Here is a 20469-nt window from a genome sequence, read left to right as displayed (position 1 = left end):
TTTGTATGTTTAGGTTGCAGATTGGTGGTTGCAAGGAGCCTACCTTTCACATAGGATTCCAGTAGTTGTGTAGTGAAACCCTGCTAGGGCACTGCCCAAGCAGACATTAATGCAGAAGGAAGACCAACTAAGGTAACTTTTTCTCTAATGTTGTTTTGATGTGAAAGACATCAAAGGCATGCCTCAAAGCGTTCAATTTGCTCTTAATTCACAAGCATGCAGCTCGGCTCATAGCTGGTGCTCTAGACTTCAAAGCATTGGTAGAAAGGTGAGTTTTCAGCCTCGTGTTCTAATCTGTGAAACAAATCTTATTCTGCACATGTTGAGCTAATAGCCAAATCCTGAACAGATTTTTGTTTCATTCATAATTGTTGTCCTGTTTTAAAGTGGTCTTAAAGGGTATAGTCTAGGAATGGGCTTATTAAGAAAAAATTGCTCAGACATAACAAGCAGCTTTTTTCCAACAGCCGATGTATGAAGAGGTTGAACATCTGTAACGTCCATTGTGTCAGTGCTGGAAGAGCATGCTATATTGATTTCTGACTATGGTGGATAGTGATTCCTCAGTGGAGCGCAACCACCGTCGCTCTTTGTTTACATAGTGGTTTATTCACACGTATAGTTGAATAGTTTTTTCCTAGTCTGGTTAATATTGTACGTTTAAAGTCATGTTTACAGTGCAAAGAAGTCAAGGACAACACTATGAGATGTGTTCATCAGTTTATTGTCATCCATGTTCTTGTGCTACAAGCATCACCACAAGTATTCGCACATGGTTTGCTAAGTATTTTTTTCAGCTTAAGACGCTTGCATTCATGCCTATCAGCTAATGTGAATTTGAGGGCTTGACGTCCCAAATTGACACATGGGTAAGGCCCCTAATTTTCTGCGCTGCAAAATTACAAATTCCAACACAGAATAAAAAATGCGCAAAATTTCACTGCAAGCCCAGGATGCATGAAAGAAACATGAGGTTTATTTTTTTTAGCAAATGGCGTACATGCTGCAGAGATCTATCTTCTAAACATGAAGGCTGGTATTGTAACTCAGCATCAAACGATGTTTCGTGTTATGCTCACTCAAAGAATGGTGCTAGTTTGAGGTAAGATATTCATAACGACGGCAGTGGAAGAGAGTATTGAGGTCACTTTTTCTGTTACAGCCAAGAAAGACAGGAAACTGAAATATTCAACTTGTTTGTCTTGCTTAGGAAGAAGCGGTGTTAGGTCCCTGTCACTGGATTTCAGTTCTTAAGAAGTATTCATGTACACTTGCCACTCAGAAGGTAGGACGGCAGTTCTTGACTTAGAATGTCCTTTCTCACTCCTGAGAAGAAGGCTGAGGCTTTTTTTTATTTTGGTTGGGAGCCTTGAGATCCTTGCCCACCCAAGGATGGCCACTGAGGTTACCTGACCCTATTTAAGGCTTTTATCAGTAGCCATTTCTTAAATTGCTTGCATTTTTCATTACTATGCAGTACTAACATTTTAGGCACTACACCACCAATGTTTTTTCACAATTCTGTAAAACTCTGCATGAAACTTTTCTTATATCTTGCGCTTGGCGCTTGATGGTCTTAGTGTTCTATGTGCCATAAAACCCAACACAACACAGCACATTTTTTGCTCGTAGAAACTTGACGTGTAGCAGATCTTCCTCTGGCTATGGTAGGTCTGAATGGTTTGGGATTTTGTTATAATCGTAATATTCCTTTTAAAATTTTGCTGAAGACTTTGACTCCCCTTCATGTTGTATTCATGCAAATATGAGAAATTAATCATTTTTCCATCACTCTCCTAAACTGACGTCCATAACAACAACTGTTTAAAAAATGAAAATCTGGCTGCACAAAATTCCGCAAGATATGCTTAAATCCATGATTTTTTGCGGAATCGTATGAAACTAGGGGCCTTACACTTGGGCTATGGAGGGCTGACACAGTGGAGGGCTCCAGATAATTAAGATCACCTGGGGTTTGTTAACGTGTGCTGGCATTACACAGCACAGGGATGTTTTTGTATTTCCTCCATCGAAATACATATGGGCACCACACAGCTGTAGTCAGACCCATGAACTTGGGATCAGCAGCCAAACCCCAAATGCACTGAGCCACTGCGGCAGGTTCCCAATGGGCACTGAAACATCCTTGGACGTCCTGTGGATGTTTAGGACATCCATGGGACGTCCATGGGACATCCAAGAGAATACTAGTGCCCATTGGGTATGCCCATCAGTAGACTAAGGACATGACAGTAAATAGCAGAAAATTGAAATTCACAAATTTTGATGCACTAACTACACCTGACCCAAGAGGCTCATGATCACAGAGAGCTATGCATTAATTGTGACCACCTGGGCTTTAAACAATCGCACATGAATGTTGGTGTTTTAAAAGCTGGCCCTGTCGCAGAAGAGTAGGCGGATAAAACTAATTTTTCTTTTTCTTCGTCTGACTAGGCAACAATTTGGGCCAGAAATGATGGGCAAGGATCCTCTAGATATATGTCCCAGTGCCAGAACATTTTCAGTACATGCAGTGTGGCTGGTTACAAGGAAGACAGCTTGGCGACCTACTTTCTAAGTGATAGTCCATCCAAGCATGTGCTTGTAATTCACTACAATGAGGTATGGCGGCAAATCTTTTTGAGGCATTCTAGGATGATAAATTATAAATTAGGCTGAAAAAAGCTGAAACCTCCCAACATTTATGTCGTGTGTCTATCAATGCTTGATCTAGCTGTGTTGAAAGTATTATGCGCTTCTATGTGTTTGGTTTTTTTAATGTCCCAAACACACTTGGGCTATGAAGGACGACGTAATGGAGAACTCTGATAATTTCGATCACCTGGAGTTCTTTACCGTGCACTGATATCGCACAGTACAGGGGATTCCAGCATTTCGCCTCCATCGAAATGCGAAAACTGCAGCTGGGACTGAGCCCGCATCGCAGCCCACGTTGAGTCAGCAGCCAACCACCATAACCACTGAGCCACCACGCCGGCTGCTCTAAAGTGTATCATATGCTCTTACATCAAGAAAACTGACAGTTATTTTTTCATCTCAAAGACAAAGTATGGCTTCAGCCTTAGATGTGAAACGTCACCTTGGATGCTGAATGATGAGCCTGACAACTTGAACCACTCTACACAGGGGCCGGTCCATGGGGTCTTACAGCTGTGGAGCGTCGTGGTGCTTTGTTTTTCACCAGTGCTGGTACAGTGTGTGACATACTTTCGAATTCACTGCCACACATTTCGCCTTCTAGGTCACATTCATCATTGCAGTTTTTCCCAGAAGTCGAGAGCACATACATATGGCTTAGCAAGTGACGTCAGAGCAGCGCGGAGCCACCCCCGACTCCTCCACTGCGCGGGTGACTCAGAGGTGCCGTCGTCGCTCCGCCAGCAGTGCATTCTCCAGGAGGAGTGACGTCACACGGCACACAGCTGCGACGCTTGGGTCGCCGCCGACTCCTCCGCTACTCGAGTGACTCAGAGGTGCCGCCGCCGCTGTGATTGCCGCGCCGTCGCTTCCGCAATTCTACTCGGGATGGCCATTGGACAAACCACAGCCATTTTTTGAAGCGAAAAGCTTCACTAGGCTCGTCAACACCGGGTCTGGCGTGCGCCGTGGTCGATTTTAGCCACAGCTGCGCATACGCGAAACCGAGCGACGCCACGCGGAGCGCAGGTAGCCGCTGCTGCCGCAGCCGCGCCGCCGCGCGCTGACTCCGTCTGCTGAGCGTCGCCGCTTCTCCTCCTCGCCATCGTTTTACCCTTCGCCGCTGCCGCGCGGTCGCCGCCGCCGTCCCAAGAGAAGGTTCTTTCGCAAGGCGTTGCGAGAACGCGTGAGCGGCGGCGGCGGCCATAGAAGAGGCGGCCGTCCTCGCCACCGTTTGACCTTTCGCCGCAGCCTTGCGCAGTGCACATTTGAAAGGAGGGGTATACGTATAAGGCGCGCCTGCCCATAGAACAGGCGCAGACACTCGCCATGGAAGGAGAAGAAGAAGCAACAGTCGGCCGGCGCAGAAACACCGATCCAGAAGTGGTAGCCTGGAAGTTGGCTGGAAAGCAGCGAGAGCTTTTCGCATATCCAGGCTTAACCTTAGCTAAGCCATAGCCATTTTTTTTGCGAGATACTTCGCTTTTGGTATTATTCAAGCTCCGTTCACCTATCGCCACGCTATGGGGCATGTAAAGCTCTAGGCGCGCGCACCGAGATAACGGCCCGAGTGTCACAACGCGCCGTCAGATAACACAGTGTTTCAACGGAGGGGGAATGCCACGCGACTTGAGAAGATAAAAAGCCAGCACGCAAGGAGAAAGGTGCTTTTTACTTGGGTGGACCGCTCGATTCTTGGCGGACGGTCGCTGACCGGGCCGTCCCTGCTGTGGAACGCTGAGGGCGCGCGAAGGGAGAAGACGGGCGCACATCGGCTCCGATTCTGATCGCTCCTTATTGCGGTCTGTCAACCCGGACCCCACGAATCTTGGCACCATCGTCTCCGCGAAGATCAGCGGCACAAGTGGGCCCCACTTCCATCAAGGTGGGCCCATTTTTGACGAAATTCTGAGATTTTGAAGCTTTCGCCCACCGCCGCGGCGCTAATCCTAACGGCGTCGGGGCGTTCGTCGGCGTTCGCCAGCCTCGGCTGGGGATTCCTCGGCGATGGCGGCTCCAAATACGGTTACCGGCTATGATCCGCTGTCCATGCAAGTCGTACGCATGGGAACCGTTCAACCCGAGGACCTTCCAACATCAGAAGATGACTATTTGGCAGATATGGTCAAAATCTGGAGACGCCGGCAGAAGACGAACGCTCCCAAGCCAACTGGTGCCGCCGCCCAGCACCAGGCGGCAGTTCGGTCCGCGCACGCTTCGCAAGGAAGTGTCCGTGGCGCGGCCTTGAAGGGCGCAACTTGCAAACCCCAGTGGCGGCCGCAGCAGACGCCGCGCATTGGACGCGACGACCTCATCGTGGTGCTCAAGCCACGCAAGACGCTGGATCTGAAGGCCACCTTCGCTCCAGGTGAAGCCGGAGTTGCCGTGCGCAACATCATACGGGACTGTGGAGAGGTGCAACTCTCTGTATGGCCCGTGTGGGACCAAAATGTGCTGGTGTGTGGCGTGAACTCTGTGCCAGCCGCTGAGAAGCTCCTCGGCGATGTCACGCTGACGGTCGGCGACCGCCAGCTTCTGTTTCGCGGGCACGCCAAGGCTTCTGGCGAGGTCTGCAAGGGAGTGATCAACGTTCACCCCGGCGAAACATCGGCCTCCCTCAAGCAGAAGCTGGAGTGGAGACACGGAGAAATCCTTTCTGTGCGCAAGCTGGGCGGCACCGCCATCGCAGTGGTCACCTTTCAAGGGAAGAAGGTACCCCGCCAAATCTTCTGCAGCGACCAGGGCATCCCTGTGAGACTGTACAAGAAAACGATCCCCGCCTGTCATCGATGCGGCACGGTGGGGCACCGGGCTGACATCTGCCCGCGGCCGCAGTCGGGACGCTGCGGCCTCTGCGGCTCTCAGGTGGCCACCACACCCGAGGGCATAGCACAACATGAGTGCACCCCCCGATGTCTGCTGTGCGCGGGTGCCCACTTCACCGCTGTTGCCGGCTGCGTCGGCAAGTACCAGAAACCGATCAAGCCGGGACCATCACGGAATCAAAGCAAGCGGAAGTCGGCTCAGAAGCAAGCTCCGCCCACCAATGCCAAGGACAGCAAGTCCACTTCTGCGCCGGGCAAGTCCGGTCATGTCAAGACGGCTGTGAAGTCCGGGACCCAGGCGAGGTCGCCGAACTTCAGCGCTGGGGATTTCCCGCCTCTAGCGACCGCCCAAAACAAGGTGAGCGATTGGGCTAGGGCTGCCTCCGGGCCTCTTTCTCCCTCCCTCTCTCCTACGGAAGCCGCCCTACAGAGGCAAAATGTTGAACTTAGGCGCCAAACAGAATTCCTAGTGCGGAAAATTCAGGAGCTGGAGGCTAAGTTAGAGGGACGTAAAGAACCTCAAGCTGGTCCTTCCGAGCCTATAGAACTAGCCGAGCCGGAGGACCGAGATGAGAGTGCCTCGGTCGTATCTGGGCTGACAAGCGTGTCGCAGCAGTCGGCCAGCACAGTGGTTGGTAGGCTGCCAATGGTGGAGAGCCGCCTGTACAACCTGGAGAGCGAAATTGATGCTCTGCCAGGTAAAATCATGGAAGCGGTCCGGGGCTCCATTCAGCAACTTCTTCAGGCCGAATTGGCAAAAATCATGCCTGCTATAGGGGCACAGGTTGCTGAGACAGCTCTTTCTGTCGTTCAGGACCAAATTGGAGCTCAACTCAATTGGAGCTCAACTCCACTCCCGCGCAACATGGACACACATACTCACGAAGGCAGACGAGAGGCGCGCGCTCGGGCCCTCGAACACCAACACGGATCCAAACAGGGTGTATACTACGTTGACGTGGAAGGGCCGTCGCCCAATGGATTCTACACGGCCGCAGTAGTTCACCAGGATCAATGCGTTAACGGGCTCTCCTTTCGAGCTCGAAATTCAGCACAGGCTGAGGAAGTAGCCATTGCGCTTGCCGCCTCGGACTGGAATTCGAAGGTAATCGTGACAGATTCGCGTCGAGCCTGTCAACACTACCTGGCTGGCGAGATTTCACCTTTAGCCTGGAGTATATTAAAGCGCGCAGTGAGGGAATCGGACCCTTCGCACAAACGCATAGTTTGGACTCCAGGCCATCAGGGCGTTAGAGGTAATGAGGATGCGGACGCGGCTGCCCGAGCGCTTACCTACCGGGCACCTCACCCAGGCTGTTCAGGCTCGGAGATTGTGCAACCGCTTCTGCGGTTCAGAGAAATTCTGGACGACTATTGCGAACGCCATCGTCTTTTCCCGGTCCCTGCTAAGGGCCTGAGTAAAGCTGATGAGCGAACTCTGAGGCGCTTGCAGACCAACACTCTGTTGTGTCCTGCAATAGTGAAACATTTCGACCCCAAAATTGATGTGCGCTACCCTCTCTGTGGGGAAGTTTCCGATACCTTCCACATGGTTTGGGCCTGTCAAAAGAATCCTTCCCTTCCCCGCAATCCTTCCCCTTCCCGAGAGGCATGGGAGGCAGCCCTGCTCAACTGCTCGGGGCTGGAGTCTCAAAGGGCTCTAGTCCAACGGGCGCGAGTAGCGGCCTCGTCCAGCGGGGTCCCGGACTAAGGACTCCACCTATGTAAAGGGCCATTTTTGGTCTGCAAACTCTCCTGCTGTTTATTAAAAAGTTTTCACCACCACCACCCTGCTGTCGACATACGATGTGAATCAATCGTCGAACAGATAAATAATGGTGACCTGGACCTTTCATTAGGCAGGTTGTCCTGCCTTGTGCTGCACTGGTGTGTTTGTAAGCCTTACTTTCTTTTAAACCGAAAATAAATCGATTTATCTGGGTGCTTTGAAACAGAATTTTTTTTTTGCCGGCAGAACGCTAACAAACCCTGTCGAAAGGAAGGTGATGGCTTCAAAGCATTTTAGGTTAGTTAATTATTATCTTAAAAATTTTGCGATGAAAATCGCTGCAAGAATCGCAGTGTTGAGACATTTTTAATGTTACGTATTTCGCGATAAGTTGCATAATTTCGCTACAAGTTGCTTTAACGACTTTCTTGTTACGTCATGCTAAAATAGAGTTTAAACCCGAACAAGACGCTACGCAAGGGTGGGAAACGAGCGATTACCTGAAATTAAATCGTGTAATTATAGACAATGCATTATGCATGTATTTTTTTCGCTCTGTAATTCAAGAGCATAAAGCCGGTATACTGGTGGGTTGTTAGAATCTAATCTCATGGTCCGTAGCTTCAAGCTGCATTGAAAAACTGCGGCCGTCTGTGAAGGAATCTCGCTTTCTGGGTGAGAAAGCTTTGAGTTATAGTACGCCAGAGGATTATACGCACGAAGAATAAACCTGACACTTAATCTGCATGTCAGGCCAGATCTAAGTAGCGTTAAGCAAGCTGTCTTTTCCGTAGGAACATCGTTACTGTGAAGGCTGTAAGGGGTATAATTAAGTACTATGGTACAGTATGCCCACGAGGTTCTGGAAAAGAGCGCTGAATGCCTCCTGGCTAAGCCTAAAACAGGTTTACATTTCATGGCCAGTCAATAGTAGAACATAAACATCAGAAAAGGTAATTACACAGAAAGAAGTAGAATAGAAATTCATTGGCAAAAAGGGGCCCAATATGCTGTAAAAAGGAAATAAAAAAATAGTTGAGTGACTCTATGCTATGAAGTTAATTTTAGCCTGAAATAAAGATATACAGAGACATATAAATGATATGAGAACCCAGAACCTGAAAACATTGCACCAATTTAATAGTAGTAAACCGATATATTATGCTTTGGGTTTTGAAAAGACGGACGGGATTTTCTTTTTAAAACTGAGGTACAGTGCGGCTTTCTTGAGGGCACAAAACCAGTGCCGGGCCATGGACAGATTGTGAACCGTAAATTCTGCATGTTCGGGGGGAAACCAAGAAAATCAGGAGCAGATTTCTTTCTTTCTTTCTTTCTTCCTTTCTTTCTTTCTTTCTTTCTTTCTTTCTTTCTTTCTTTCTTTCTTTCTTTCTTTCTTTCTTTCTTTCTTTCTTTCTTTCTTCCTTCCTTCCTTTCTTTCTTTCTTTCTTTCTTTCTTTATTTCTTTATTTATTTCTTTCTCTCTTTCTTTCTTTCTTTCTTTCTTTAAGACATTCCGCTACAGAAATGCCTTGTAGGACAAAGGCCTATCAGTATACATATGTTTGAGAAAATGAGACGAAATGTCTTTGAACTTACTGATAAAGAAAAACTGCTAAATTCTTGTACATTCCTGATATGGTTGAACGCTGATTGTTTCAAAGTGTTGATCTTTTCGCATACTGAGAGTATTCGGGAAGTCGTTCATGGAGTGCTTCATAGCACTCTCAGTGGGAATTATAGAACGACGAAGCCAGCCAGCAGTACTTAAAAATAGGCTAATTGAGCTATAAAGTGTGTTCTAGCGCATAATAATACCTGTTGTGCCGGGCGCCAGAAATGAGATAGATTCTGCATACAAGCAGGCTAGTCAACTAAACCCTGCTAATACGCTTCTATTACAGTTCGGCGCCGGCTTGGAGTTGGACGTTTGTAGATAATGGTTGGTTGTAAACTTATCGGCTTGTAGAATTTCAAAAGCGCTATTCTGCTTGCCACGGTGGCAAAAAATGTGCTTGCGCCTAGACAATGCCTATCTTGGGTTGCGACTTCATGAGGAGACCGATGGGCCGGTTTGGTGACGCTACGCTCGCACTCTGCTACGGCATGGTGACGTCATCAGTGTTACTTATCTCATTAATAAAACATTGATATTTTGCTGAGTCATGAGCATGGTTTGCATGGCTGAGTGATCTCCCATGAATCATGCACACTGCTCTGCTACATGGTTTCTATACGTAGCAGTTAGCAGTAATTAATCACCCCCGAAAAAATTGTCATGATAATCCATGGCATTATATGGTCGTCACGACCGCGTATCATGTATTTAGTCACGATCCGCATATCATGCTTAGTCATAAGCTTCACCATACCATGCACTCACCCACATCGCAATACATGAGACCATGACTTCCATACAGACTGATTACACACCAATTAAGTAATAATGCTTAGTCATGACGTGACATGAGCATCATCGATCATGTATCATGTATCATCAGTAATCGCACACCTTAATGTAACCACACATGCCATGATTGTTACTACACACACACATCACACCAAATATCGACAGTGTTTGGCAGCGACACAACAATACCGGGAAAAGTCGATCCGGGAGGCCCAAGCGCACACTCAGCGACACTGCCTCCTTCACATTCAGGCTGGAACACTACGACAAAGCAGGCGGCTACTGCCGCCGCGACAGGGCAAAGCGACGATGAAGGTCAGCAGTATCAGCGGTGACGAAATTGCATGATGCGTATTCGAGACCAGGGATTATTTATTAGTTCGTTGGCTTGTTTCTTTCTCAAAAGTAGCAATACAGAGTGCATGGACGATTTCTTTAATGAATATCATGAAGTGCGGAGGAGTAAAATGGTCCACTGCGTCGCCATTAAAGTGATTCGCCCGTGAAGAGAAAATAAATATTCAGCTATAAGTTATTTACTCGGAGTATAGGTGCATTTCACACGGAGATCCACATATGCTAATATCTTCAGCAGCATTAATGAAGAACTGCTTGCAAGTGAGGAGAATAATTTTTGTGTTTATTCTGCTCACGTCACGTTAGCAATATTAGCTTTTACATATTTTGTGTACTTGGACCCGAACTAGCCGTTGGCTATGGGTCCAAAAAGAGTTTTGTAATTTTCGTAAAAGAGATTTCAAAGAAAGTTGAATTGCATTGATTTGAATAGAGATGCAGCGATGGCGTAGAGGTACAGCATCCGTCTCGCGTGCAAGAGGACCGGGGTTCGAATCTCGGTGCCACGCAATTCTCCACCGGATAAAAAAAAAACTCCGCGTGTCGATGGAATTGCATAACCAGGCTTGGAGTGCGGCCTGATTTCGGTGACCAGACCCGACAACGCACTTCCTCATGAGAACAGGATTTGGCCACCCTGGTGTAGTACTTGGCCACAACCTTCTATGAACAAACCAATTAACCCTCGGCCCTCAGTCCAAAGCGGCTGCGGAGCAACTGACCAAGGCGGCGGTCAGATCTGTGACGCAGCGGAGGGTGCTAAGAATCTCTGGCTCCGGACAGGCCGCCATTGGAAACTGAACCTGGCAACGTTTAACGCAAGAACCTTATCAAGTGAGGCTAGCTTAGCAGTGCTGCTGGAGGAATTAGCCGGTATTAAATGGGATGTCATAGGGCTTAGTGAGGTTAGGACAGATGAGGCGTATACAGTACTAAAGGGCGGGCATGTACTGTGCTATCGTGGATTAGCAGATAGGCGAGAACTAGGTGTGGGATTTCTCATAAATCTGGATATAGCTGGCAACATCGAGGAGTTTTACAGTATTAACGAGAGAGTGACAGCTATCGTAATTAGGCTTAACAAGAGGTGCAAGCTGAAGGTGGTGCAGGCCTACGCGCCTACATCAAGCCATGATGACCAGATAGTTGAAAGCTTCTATGAGGATGTGGAATCGGCAATGACCAAAGTAAAATCACAGTACACTGTACTAATGGGCGACTTTAATGCAAAGGTAGGTAAAAAGCAGGCTGGAGACAAGGCGGTAGGTGACTATGGCTTGGGTTCTAGGAAGAGTAGGGGAGAGTTATTAGTAGAGTTCGCAGATAGAAATAATTTACGGATTATGAATACCTTCTTCCGCAAACGAGCAAACAGGAAGTGGACGTGGAAGAGCCCCAATGGTGTGACTAAAAACGAAATAGACTTCATACTGTGTGCACACCCTGGCATTGTAGAGGATGTGGATGTCCTCGGTAAGGTCCGTTGCAGCGACCACAGAATGGTAAGGTCTCGTATTAGCTTAGATTTGAAGAGGGAACGGAGGAAACTGGTGAAGCGAAAGGCTATTAACGAGTTAGCATTAAGAGGGAAGGTAGAGGAATTCAGAATGTCGCTCCAAAACAGATTTTCCGCTTTAACTGAAGAAGACGACCGTAGTGTTGAAACAATGAATGATAATCTTACAGCTATCGTTACAGAATGCTCCGCAGAAGTAGGTGGTAGGATGGTTCGACAGGATACCAACAAGCTATCTCACGAGACTAAAGATCTGATTAAGAAACGCCAAAGCATGAGGACGTCTAACTCCACAGACAGGATAGAACTAGCAGAGCTATCGAAGTTAATAAATAAGCGCAAGGTAGCCGACATAAGAAAGTTTAACACGGAGAAAATCGAGCATGCTCGAAGGAACGGAGGTAGTCTAAAATCAGTGAGGAGAAAACTGGGCATAGGTAAAAACCAGATGTATGCGCTAAAAGACAAACAGGGCAATGTCATCAGCAATATGGATAAGATAGTTGAATTAGGCGAAGAGTTCTACACAAATCTATACAGTAGCGCATGTAATCATCAAGTTACTGAGGGAGGCAGTCGAGCACAGCAATGGGACATCCCGCCAGTAACGAAGGAGGAAGTAAAGAAAGCCTTAGAAGCAATGCAAAGAGGGAAAGCGGCTGGTGAGGATCAGGTAACAACACATTTTTTGAAGGATGGAGGAGAGATTGTGCTACAAAAACTAGCCACCCTGTATACGCAATGCCTTGTGACCTCGAGACTACCAGAAGCTTGGAAGAATGCTAACATTATCTTAATTCATAAGAAAGGAGACGTCAAGGACTTGAAGAATTACACACCGATCAGCTTATTGTCCGTTGCCTACAAGGTATTTACTAAGGTAATCGCTAATAGAGTCAGGACAACCTTGGACTTTAGTCAATCAAATGATCAGGCAGGCTTTCGTAAAGGATACTCGACAATAGACCACATTCACACTAGCAATCAGGTGATAGAGAAATGCGCAGAATATAACCAACCTCTATATATAGCCTTCATTGATTACGAGAAAGCATTCGACTCAGTGGAAACCTCAGCTGTCATGCAGGCATTGCGGAATCAGGGTGTGGAAGAGTGCTATGTGAAAATATTGGAAGATATTTATAACGATTGCACAGCTACTATAGTTCTCCTATATAAAGTCAGCAATAAAATTCCAATACGGAAAGGTGTCAGGCAGGGAGACACGATATCGCCAATGCTCTTCACTGCCTGCTTACAGGAGGTATTCCGGGGACTGGAATGGGAAGAGTTGGGGATAAGAGTTAATGAGAATACCTGAGTAATTTGCGATTCGCTGATGACATTGCCTTGCTAAGCCACTCAGGACAAGAACTGCAAAGCACGATCAATCAGCTAGACAGGCAGAGCAGAACGGTGGGGCTAAGAATTAACATGCAGAAAACCAAAGTAATGTTCAATAGCCTTGCAAGGGAACAGCAGTTCGCAATTGGTAGCGAGGTACTGGAAGTAGTAAGAGAATATGTCTACTTAGGGCAGGTAGTGACCACAGATCCGGATCATGAGAGGGAAATAACTAGAAGAATAAGAATGGGGTGGAGCGCGTATGGCAGGTTCTCTCAGGTCATGAATGGTAGTTTACCAATATCCCTGAAGAGAAAAGTATATAACAGCTGTATCCTACCAGTACTCACCTATGGGGCAGAAACGTGGAGGCTAACAAAGAGGGTTCAGCTTAAGTTAAGAACAACGCAGCGAGCTATGGAAAGGAAAATGATAGGTGTAACGCTAAGAGATCGGAAGAGGGCGCAGTGGGTGAGGGAACAAACGCGAGTTAATGACACCCTAGTTGAAATCAAGAGGAAGAAGTGGGCTTGGGCAGGGCATGTAATGCGAAGGCAAGATAACCGCTGGTCCTTAAGGGTAACGGAGTGGATTCCAAGAGAAAGCAAACGTAGCAGGGGACGGCAGAAAGTTAGGTGGGCGGATGAGATTAAGAAGTTTGCGGGGCTACAGTGGCGGCAACTAGCAAAGGACAGGGTTAATTGGAGAGACATGGGAGAGGCCTTTGCCCTGCAGTGGGTGTAGTCAGGCTGATGATGATGATGATATTGATGATTTGAATAGAAAATTGCGACATTTGTACAGCATGCGGATGCGACTGGTGTCACTGGCGCTGAGTCTCTTCTTGTCGTAGGTCATTGGCAGACGTCTTCCGTCCTTGGTCAGTATGGTTAGCAGCCCTGGCGCACGGGAGAACGTCTCGGAGCCGTAGAGCATCACCGACTTCATGTCAAAGGGCGTCAGCAGTCGGTTTTCAGAAGGCTGCCGCTTCTTAAAGTTGTGCATTTTGCCTGGCAGTCGAGAAACACAGTAGTATTTTAGTAGGGACTCGCGTAGTAAGCACGAAAGTCAACCGTGCTATGTTGTACCAGTGCCTGCAGCGACAGTAGCTAGGCGCAAACACAAAAGGCTGCAAACTTACGCTTTAGAAAACAATGGCAAAGTGCCGTTTTCTTCGAAAGATATATATTGTACGTCTAACGAACACCACCGACTTAAAAAAAGTGGTGGGGCTTTAACATAGCTAAACGGAGTAGACGTGTGAAAGCATGTGTTCATTCTTCGCCTGTTCTTTCTGGCATCTGCATGTGCACGCAACAGCGTTTCTCGCTCTTCATCTTCACACCCTCTCTCCACTTGGCTGCAGCTGGCGCGATGCCCTGCACCTATTGGCTACAGCTGGCGCGATGCCCTCCTCCTACTGGCTACAGCTGGCGCGATGCCCTCCTACTATTGGCTACAGCTGGCTTGATGCCCTCCTCCTATTGGCTACAGCTGGCGCGATGCCCTCCTCCTATTGGCTACAGCTGGCTCGATGCCCTCCTCCTATTGGCTACAGCTGGCTCGATGCCCTCCTCCTATTGGCTACAGCTGGCTCGATGCCCTCCTCCTATTGGCTACAGCTGGCGTGATGTCCTCCTACTATTGGCTACAGCTGGCTCGATGCCCTCCTCCTAATGGCTACAGCTGGCGTGATGTCCTCCTACTATTGGCTACAGCTGGCGCGACGCTCCTCCAAACCCCAGCTTACCCGAGTTACTCCGAGGCTTCACGCAAGATTCTTGGTTGGGCTTAAGCACGCTAAAGAGTGCTTTGCACTAAAACAGCGAACATTTGAGCTGGATTGCTGGTGAAGCGGTCGTCCGAGGTTCGAACGCCGGACCAGGACGGATTTTTCTTGAACTATGAAGTTTGTTTCGAAGCTGTATAGCTTTCCTTCGTAGCCTTAACGCTATACTTGCGGGGATGCCATGAGTAAGTACTCCCCTATGACAAATCTACTCCGCCTCGGGGGATTCCCCTAAACTTTCGACCAACATTGCTGGTACTCATATGAGAAAGCAGATAACAACAGCTTTTGCTTCCTGCTTACTGGTTTTGTGCTTACTGGTTACAGTCCTGGTTACTGGTTGCTTGCTTAATGGTTTCAGAAAACATATTCAGAATTTTTTACATCTACAATGCTTTCCTATACACTTTTTTTCGCGTCTATGAGCACGCGTGAACTCGAAATCAAAAACTTGGTGCCATTTGTGCTGAATGCTCTGGCGGGGTCACTACACTCCACTGCGTGAGGCTCGAAATGTCCGTGCAACTGCTTTAAATGTGCGAAACAGTTCTTTGTTGTTCTGACCACTGGATGGAGTAGACAGGTCGTGGGTAATATTTTTGCGGTCAAGGGCGTGTCTTTATAAACCTAGGAGGAATGACCCTGAAGCTGAAACAAGAAAACGGTCTGAACACAGCTCTCCGTTTGGACCTTGCATGTAAGGACAGTGTTCAACAATATACATATGGCAAGTATGGCTTAGGGCTCAAAACTTTCCAATCACCACTAACTTCCTGATATGACCATTCATAAACGCTGAAAGCCATTCTTTTTTCTGGAGCCTGTGAAGGGCCTGAGGTGGTATGTAATGCAACGACAATAACTGACTTCAAGCGGTCTGACTGCTCGAGTGAAAATCAGGATTTTACAAATAAAATGCTGCGGTAACTTATCCTTTGACCTCACGTCTCTCAGTTTGCTCGCAAAGATATATCACCTATGGCCACAGCGGTGCTGCTTCATTTTTTTAAATGGCTGTCGCTACGGGAACCGCACCCGTTTTCTGGCTTTCACAGCTCTGACACTGCGGTGTGCCACTGTTCCGAAACGTTGTTCTAAATAAATACGCACCTTCCTTCACGTTTTCCGGGAACATCACCACGTAGTCGTCCCTGTCGGAGCGCGTATGCTCGTGGTAAAAACCAGCAGCATGTAGTAACTCGTGCATAACTGTAGCCTTGGCGAGGCAACCATCCTCCAGGGACAGTACTTGCTCTCCCCCCTGGCGGCCGATGAACGAACTGCAGCTGCACAGTAGGGCACATGAGGCTAGGTTTTGCGACACGACTGCAACATCGTAGATAAACACAAGCCAAGGAGATGAGCACGAAGAGGCAAATGAGCTCAAATGCGTCTCGAACATCGGTCCGTGCAATGTCACTGTCTTGTATTGAGGCTAAATTGCCGAAACTAAAGGGCAACTGAAGAGGTTTTAGAATTCAATGAGCTTCATCCCATTGCTACCTGCACCCAGGTTTTGCGCTTTGCAGTGGGGATACACCTCTGCTGCCAGAAGTAAGCATTCCGTATAGTTAGTGATCAAATATGCTTCGTAACCTGGGCAGCGTAATCTGCCCCCTAAAAGGGAATACGCAAGAGGACAGCCTACTTTCTTTTTACTCTCATACAGGGGAATTCGTGTTTATAATGTGAACCAGTAGAGTCGGCGTTGATGGCTGTTCTGCTGCATGTGCCAAGTGCTCGTCCTAACAAAGGCGCCAAATGCTTTTCCCGAGCTACCAAGAGTAGTCGCCAATCGTTCTTACCCGTCGGAAGAATCAATGAAAATGTAGTCGTCCTCTGTCGTACGCTGCACAAAGCGTAAGCAGCTCAAGGCCTCAACCGATGCCATTCCGTCCCGGATCTTCTTTATGTCCCCAGCTGTCGAAGAAAAAAGACGCGTAAAATGTTGCGAAGCATCTTACTTCGAAAGCGCTTCTGCATATTAATATCTGAGGATTTATAATTTTTTAAAATAACAAAAAAACCCAAGACGAAAGGCGCCTGCTTGCATCTGACTAGATCACACTCATGGTAAATTTTGTGCTGCATGCAAGAAAAAAAAAATGGCTGAGGCTTAACTTGGTTGAGCCTGGAGAATGCGAAGCATCATCGTGTCGCGTAATTTGGAGGCGCACAACCACAGCGACGGCACGAGGTGGGCCCCCGTTTCTCCACTCCCGTGACGTCATCGTGTCACGTGGTGTGGCATGGCATCATCGTGTCACGTGGTGTGACGTCATGTATCACGTGATTTGGAGGCGCATAACCCCGATGAAGGGCTGAAGTGGTAGCTAAAGTAGTATGCTTCGCATAAAAATAATAAATACTGCTTCTCATGCACTACAAACAAAAGCTCGTACGTACCGTCTTTGTCAAAAGTAACCAGGCTGCATGGTTTGCTTCTAGCTCGTACAGTGGAGCCCTTACAGCTTCCCTGAAGCTGAAATGGTCGTTAAAGGCAAGGACTGGGGGTCTTCTTACCTTTCAACACGTTTTGATCTTTAGGAAAGCCGCAAGGGCTCCACTGTGCAAGCTAGAAACAAACCATGGAGCCTGGTTACTTTTGACAAAGACGGTATATTGACAAAATATTGTGTACACAAACGATGGCGGGAAAATAACAAGTCTAGTGAAATTTGGTGCACAGCGCGCAGAAGCTTTAATCGAAAAACACAAATGAGGAGGATAACCAGGCGACGACCTGTGGCAATGCACATTAGATCAAGAAGCATCTGCGGCTGGCAATTTCCTAACGTAATTGATGCAGAGGGATAATTGTTTTCGTAAATTATTATTTTTTTTACATCACATGCTGGCGATTCAGAATTTAAACTTAGCTGCATGCATGTGATACCTTCTAATCTGCACTGTTCTGGAATTCGCTGTTGAATGAAATGTTTCGTGCCTTAATAGGCATGTCATTCCGAAGGCTTCTCAGTTAATTATTTGCCGCTGTAAATGTGTGTAAATGAATTTCCGCATTTTGTAGTTCACTTATCCCCTCCAAACAGCATTTATTTTAAATTCCTGCAGTTGTGCCTCGTACGTATGCTTATCCCGGACCTAAATAATTTATTTTATGAGTCATTTATTTTAGTGCGATTAGTAAATTTGATGTACTAAGCGTAAAATTTTGCGCACATGTTTTTTAGCGCGATGAACTGAATATGAAATGGAATATGCATGCCTCGGCTATTTGGGACCCTTACCAATCTTACATGGTAAATAACATTGAATTATTTCAGAGCCGCGCAGTTCGTTTTATTTACTCCGATTATTCACGTACTACCAGTATCACAGCCTTCAAGAAACGGGCAGGTCTCAATGATTTATGTCTCCGTCGCAAAGTTGCGCGACTATCCCTTTTTCATAAACTGTATCATCATCCGTCACTTCATAACGACTTTTTTTCTTTGCCTCCTTCGATTTTTGACCGCCGCGATCATCCCTTTAAAGTTAGGCGTTTCACGTGCAGAACATTTAACTATGCGCATTCATTCTTACCACGTACAATATCTGACTGAAACACTCTGCCTTCCCATATCGCAACCACAACTGATTCTGATAAATATTTTAAGCTTATATTTTCAATAACTACTGCTTAACTTTTTGCGTACATTGTCATTTTATTTGTTCATGGCTTCCTTTTTTTGCAGGGTATGTTACTAAAATGATTCTTGAATTAGTGTTCTGTTTGTATAATTTTAATACTGTAGTAATCTTCACTTTTTGCCGTGATGCCATACCTTTGATTCTTTTGCTTGTTTATATAATGCTAAGTGTTTTATTTGTGGTTTTGTTTTGTTTTGATCAATTGCCTGTACCACCCCCCCGTCGATCTAATACCCTCTCGAGGGGCTTTAGGGGTATCTTGAATAAATAAATAAATAAATAATTAAATAAATAAATAAATAAATAAATAAATAAATAAATAAATAAATAAATAAATAAATAAATAAATAAATATGGTAGCTGAAAATTGCAAAAAAGCTGTTAGCATCATTCTGTAGCCAAGCCGGGAGTCCCACCTGCCGCTTTACCGACATTATGATTACCGACATTAAAGATAAATTTGATGCAAACATTTCAAGAGCTCTGACAATCGGATAACAGGTTCACTCACCAGACCTGGGTTTGATGACGTAAGGAATGACACCATTAGGCCATAGCCGCACATCTAGGGTCACCACACCCCTCTGCAGAAGAGTCATGAGGAGTATTCTCAGCTGTCCAGACGTTGTTGCAGTCAGACGCACCGAGATACCAAACAATTCCTTGCAAAAGTATTTTTGAGCGGGAAACCGCGGATGAACGTAATTTTTTCATATAATGTGAGATGTCACTAAAATAATCAATGCATCCACAGATCACCCGACGGCAGCCTTTCTTTGTTTTTCAATTAACGTTCTTGCTATCGTCAAAAACGTTCCCCATTGTTTTTCTACGGCAGTCTTAAAGGTGCAGTGAAGAGGAATCTGAACTCGTCTTTTTGCCGCGGGAACTCGATCTACACGTTCCGAGCATTCTTAGAAACTGCGACTTATTGCCCTGTGTGGCCGATTTCCCCAATTAAATCGAATTAACGTCCGGCTCCCGCCTTTATTTTATGAGTTCTCCCCGTACGGTGGGCGGAGTCGACCAACGCGTGGAGTGCCTTCAGCCAGCTCCGTGGAGGCTTTGCTTTCGCTTTATTTTGTTTTTTTTAGGTTTCCGTGAATAAATAGTTTCATTCGCCGATAATATAGCCGCAAAATAAGCCCGCAGAAATAAAAATACACGAGGGCTATTTGCTACTACGGACTACAACGTATTACTCCGCCGATGGCAGAGCGGCAAGCCGCCACGGGACTGGGTGAAAGGCACTCCACGCGTTGGCCGACTCAGCCCACCGCACGGGGAGAATTAAAAAAAAAAAAAGGCGGGAGCCGGACGTTAATTTGATTTAATTAGGGAAATCGGCCACACAGGGCAATAAATCGACGTTTCTAAGAATGCTCGGAACGTGTAGATTCAGTTCCCGCGGCAAAAAGACAAGTTAAGATTCCTCTTCACTGCACCTTTAACTGTTCGATGAGATTGATTGAAACACTTTAAGAGGAATATTTTGCTACATATAAGAAAAATGGACCTTTTGCTTCAATCTTTCTGTAAGAGTATCTTGCAATTTTCCACGTTTCAAGAATGTCGGGCATGGGGTCAGAATATGATTCAGCACTTCACGTGTGGATCCTTTGCGACACAAGATGCGGCTTTTTAGCGCAAGCAGAAGGGTTGCTCGAAAGCACATTTATTACTAGCGGAAATATTATTGCCCAGAAAAAAATTGGACTTGCGATCTGAATTTTCGATTAATGTCTTTGCGTGGTGCAATATTGCGCCATCCCTGCCGGACGTTGGTGTCATTGACAACGGCTGCACAGTTATGAATCTTTTAAGGCGAAAGCCTTTAATGGCTCATACTGTCGTGACAAAGACGTGTTAGCAAATTTGTCCGCGTTTCAGAATGGTCGAAATGGTCGTGACGCCACTCTGCGCGAATTTTGACGGGTGTCCACCGAAATATGTGAGACAGCTGTGCAATTTCCTTTCCTCAAATACAATTTTCATTTTCTTCATTACGGTCTTTCACTCCACTTCCTCCCTTCCTCTACGCTGCGCTTCAGGTTTCCACCGAGATGACAGAGAATTACAGCGCCATTTCCTTTCCCCAAAAAGCGTTGCGTTCAAAGGGCAGGGCATTGCACCGAACGGGTGGTGGCGCTCTGTGGACTCCCTGGCAGCGATACAACACGCTGT

The 20469-nt window shown here is 46.7% G+C and overlaps 1 protein-coding gene across 1 annotated transcript; it reads right to left on the bottom strand.

Moving 5' to 3' along the window:
- Nucleotides 1–3099: 3099 nt before the first annotated feature.
- LOC149336609 (astacin-like metalloprotease toxin 5) lies at nt 3100–18884 on the bottom strand. The gene is made up of 5 exons (XM_089554186.1): nt 18797–18884; nt 16437–16551; nt 15742–15917; nt 13645–13852; nt 3100–3142 (listed from the first exon to the last, which is right to left on the bottom strand). Exons 1-5 carry the CDS (start codon nt 18882–18884, stop codon nt 3100–3102), a joined length of 630 nt encoding a protein of 209 aa, XP_089410312.1.
- Nucleotides 18885–20469: the final 1585 nt, after the last annotated feature.

This window comes from Amblyomma mixtum, chromosome 7, assembly GCF_055824585.1.
Source record: "Amblyomma mixtum isolate Tamu chromosome 7, ASM5582458v1, whole genome shotgun sequence".
NCBI classification, from domain to species: Eukaryota; Metazoa; Arthropoda; class Arachnida; order Ixodida; family Ixodidae; genus Amblyomma; species Amblyomma mixtum.
Note: the sequence above shows the minus strand (reverse complement) of the source record. Positions and strands in the feature narration are given on the sequence as shown.

What these genes read in the sequence shown, in the direction of transcription:
- LOC149336609 (XM_089554186.1), bottom strand. Translation starts at nt 18,884, where the DNA reads ATGACTCTTCTGCAGAGGGGTGTGGTGACCCTAGATGTGCGGCTATGG. An exon ending in TTCATTGATTCTTCCGACGG is followed by an intron (nt 15,918 to 16,436) that starts GTAAGAACGATT and finishes CCTACTGTGCAG; the next exon opens with CTGCAGTTCGTTCATCGGCC. An exon ending in ACCAGTCGCATCCGCATGCT is followed by an intron (nt 3,143 to 13,644) that starts GTACAAATGTCG and finishes GCCCCTGTGTAG; the next exon opens with AGTGGTTCAAGTTGTCAGGC.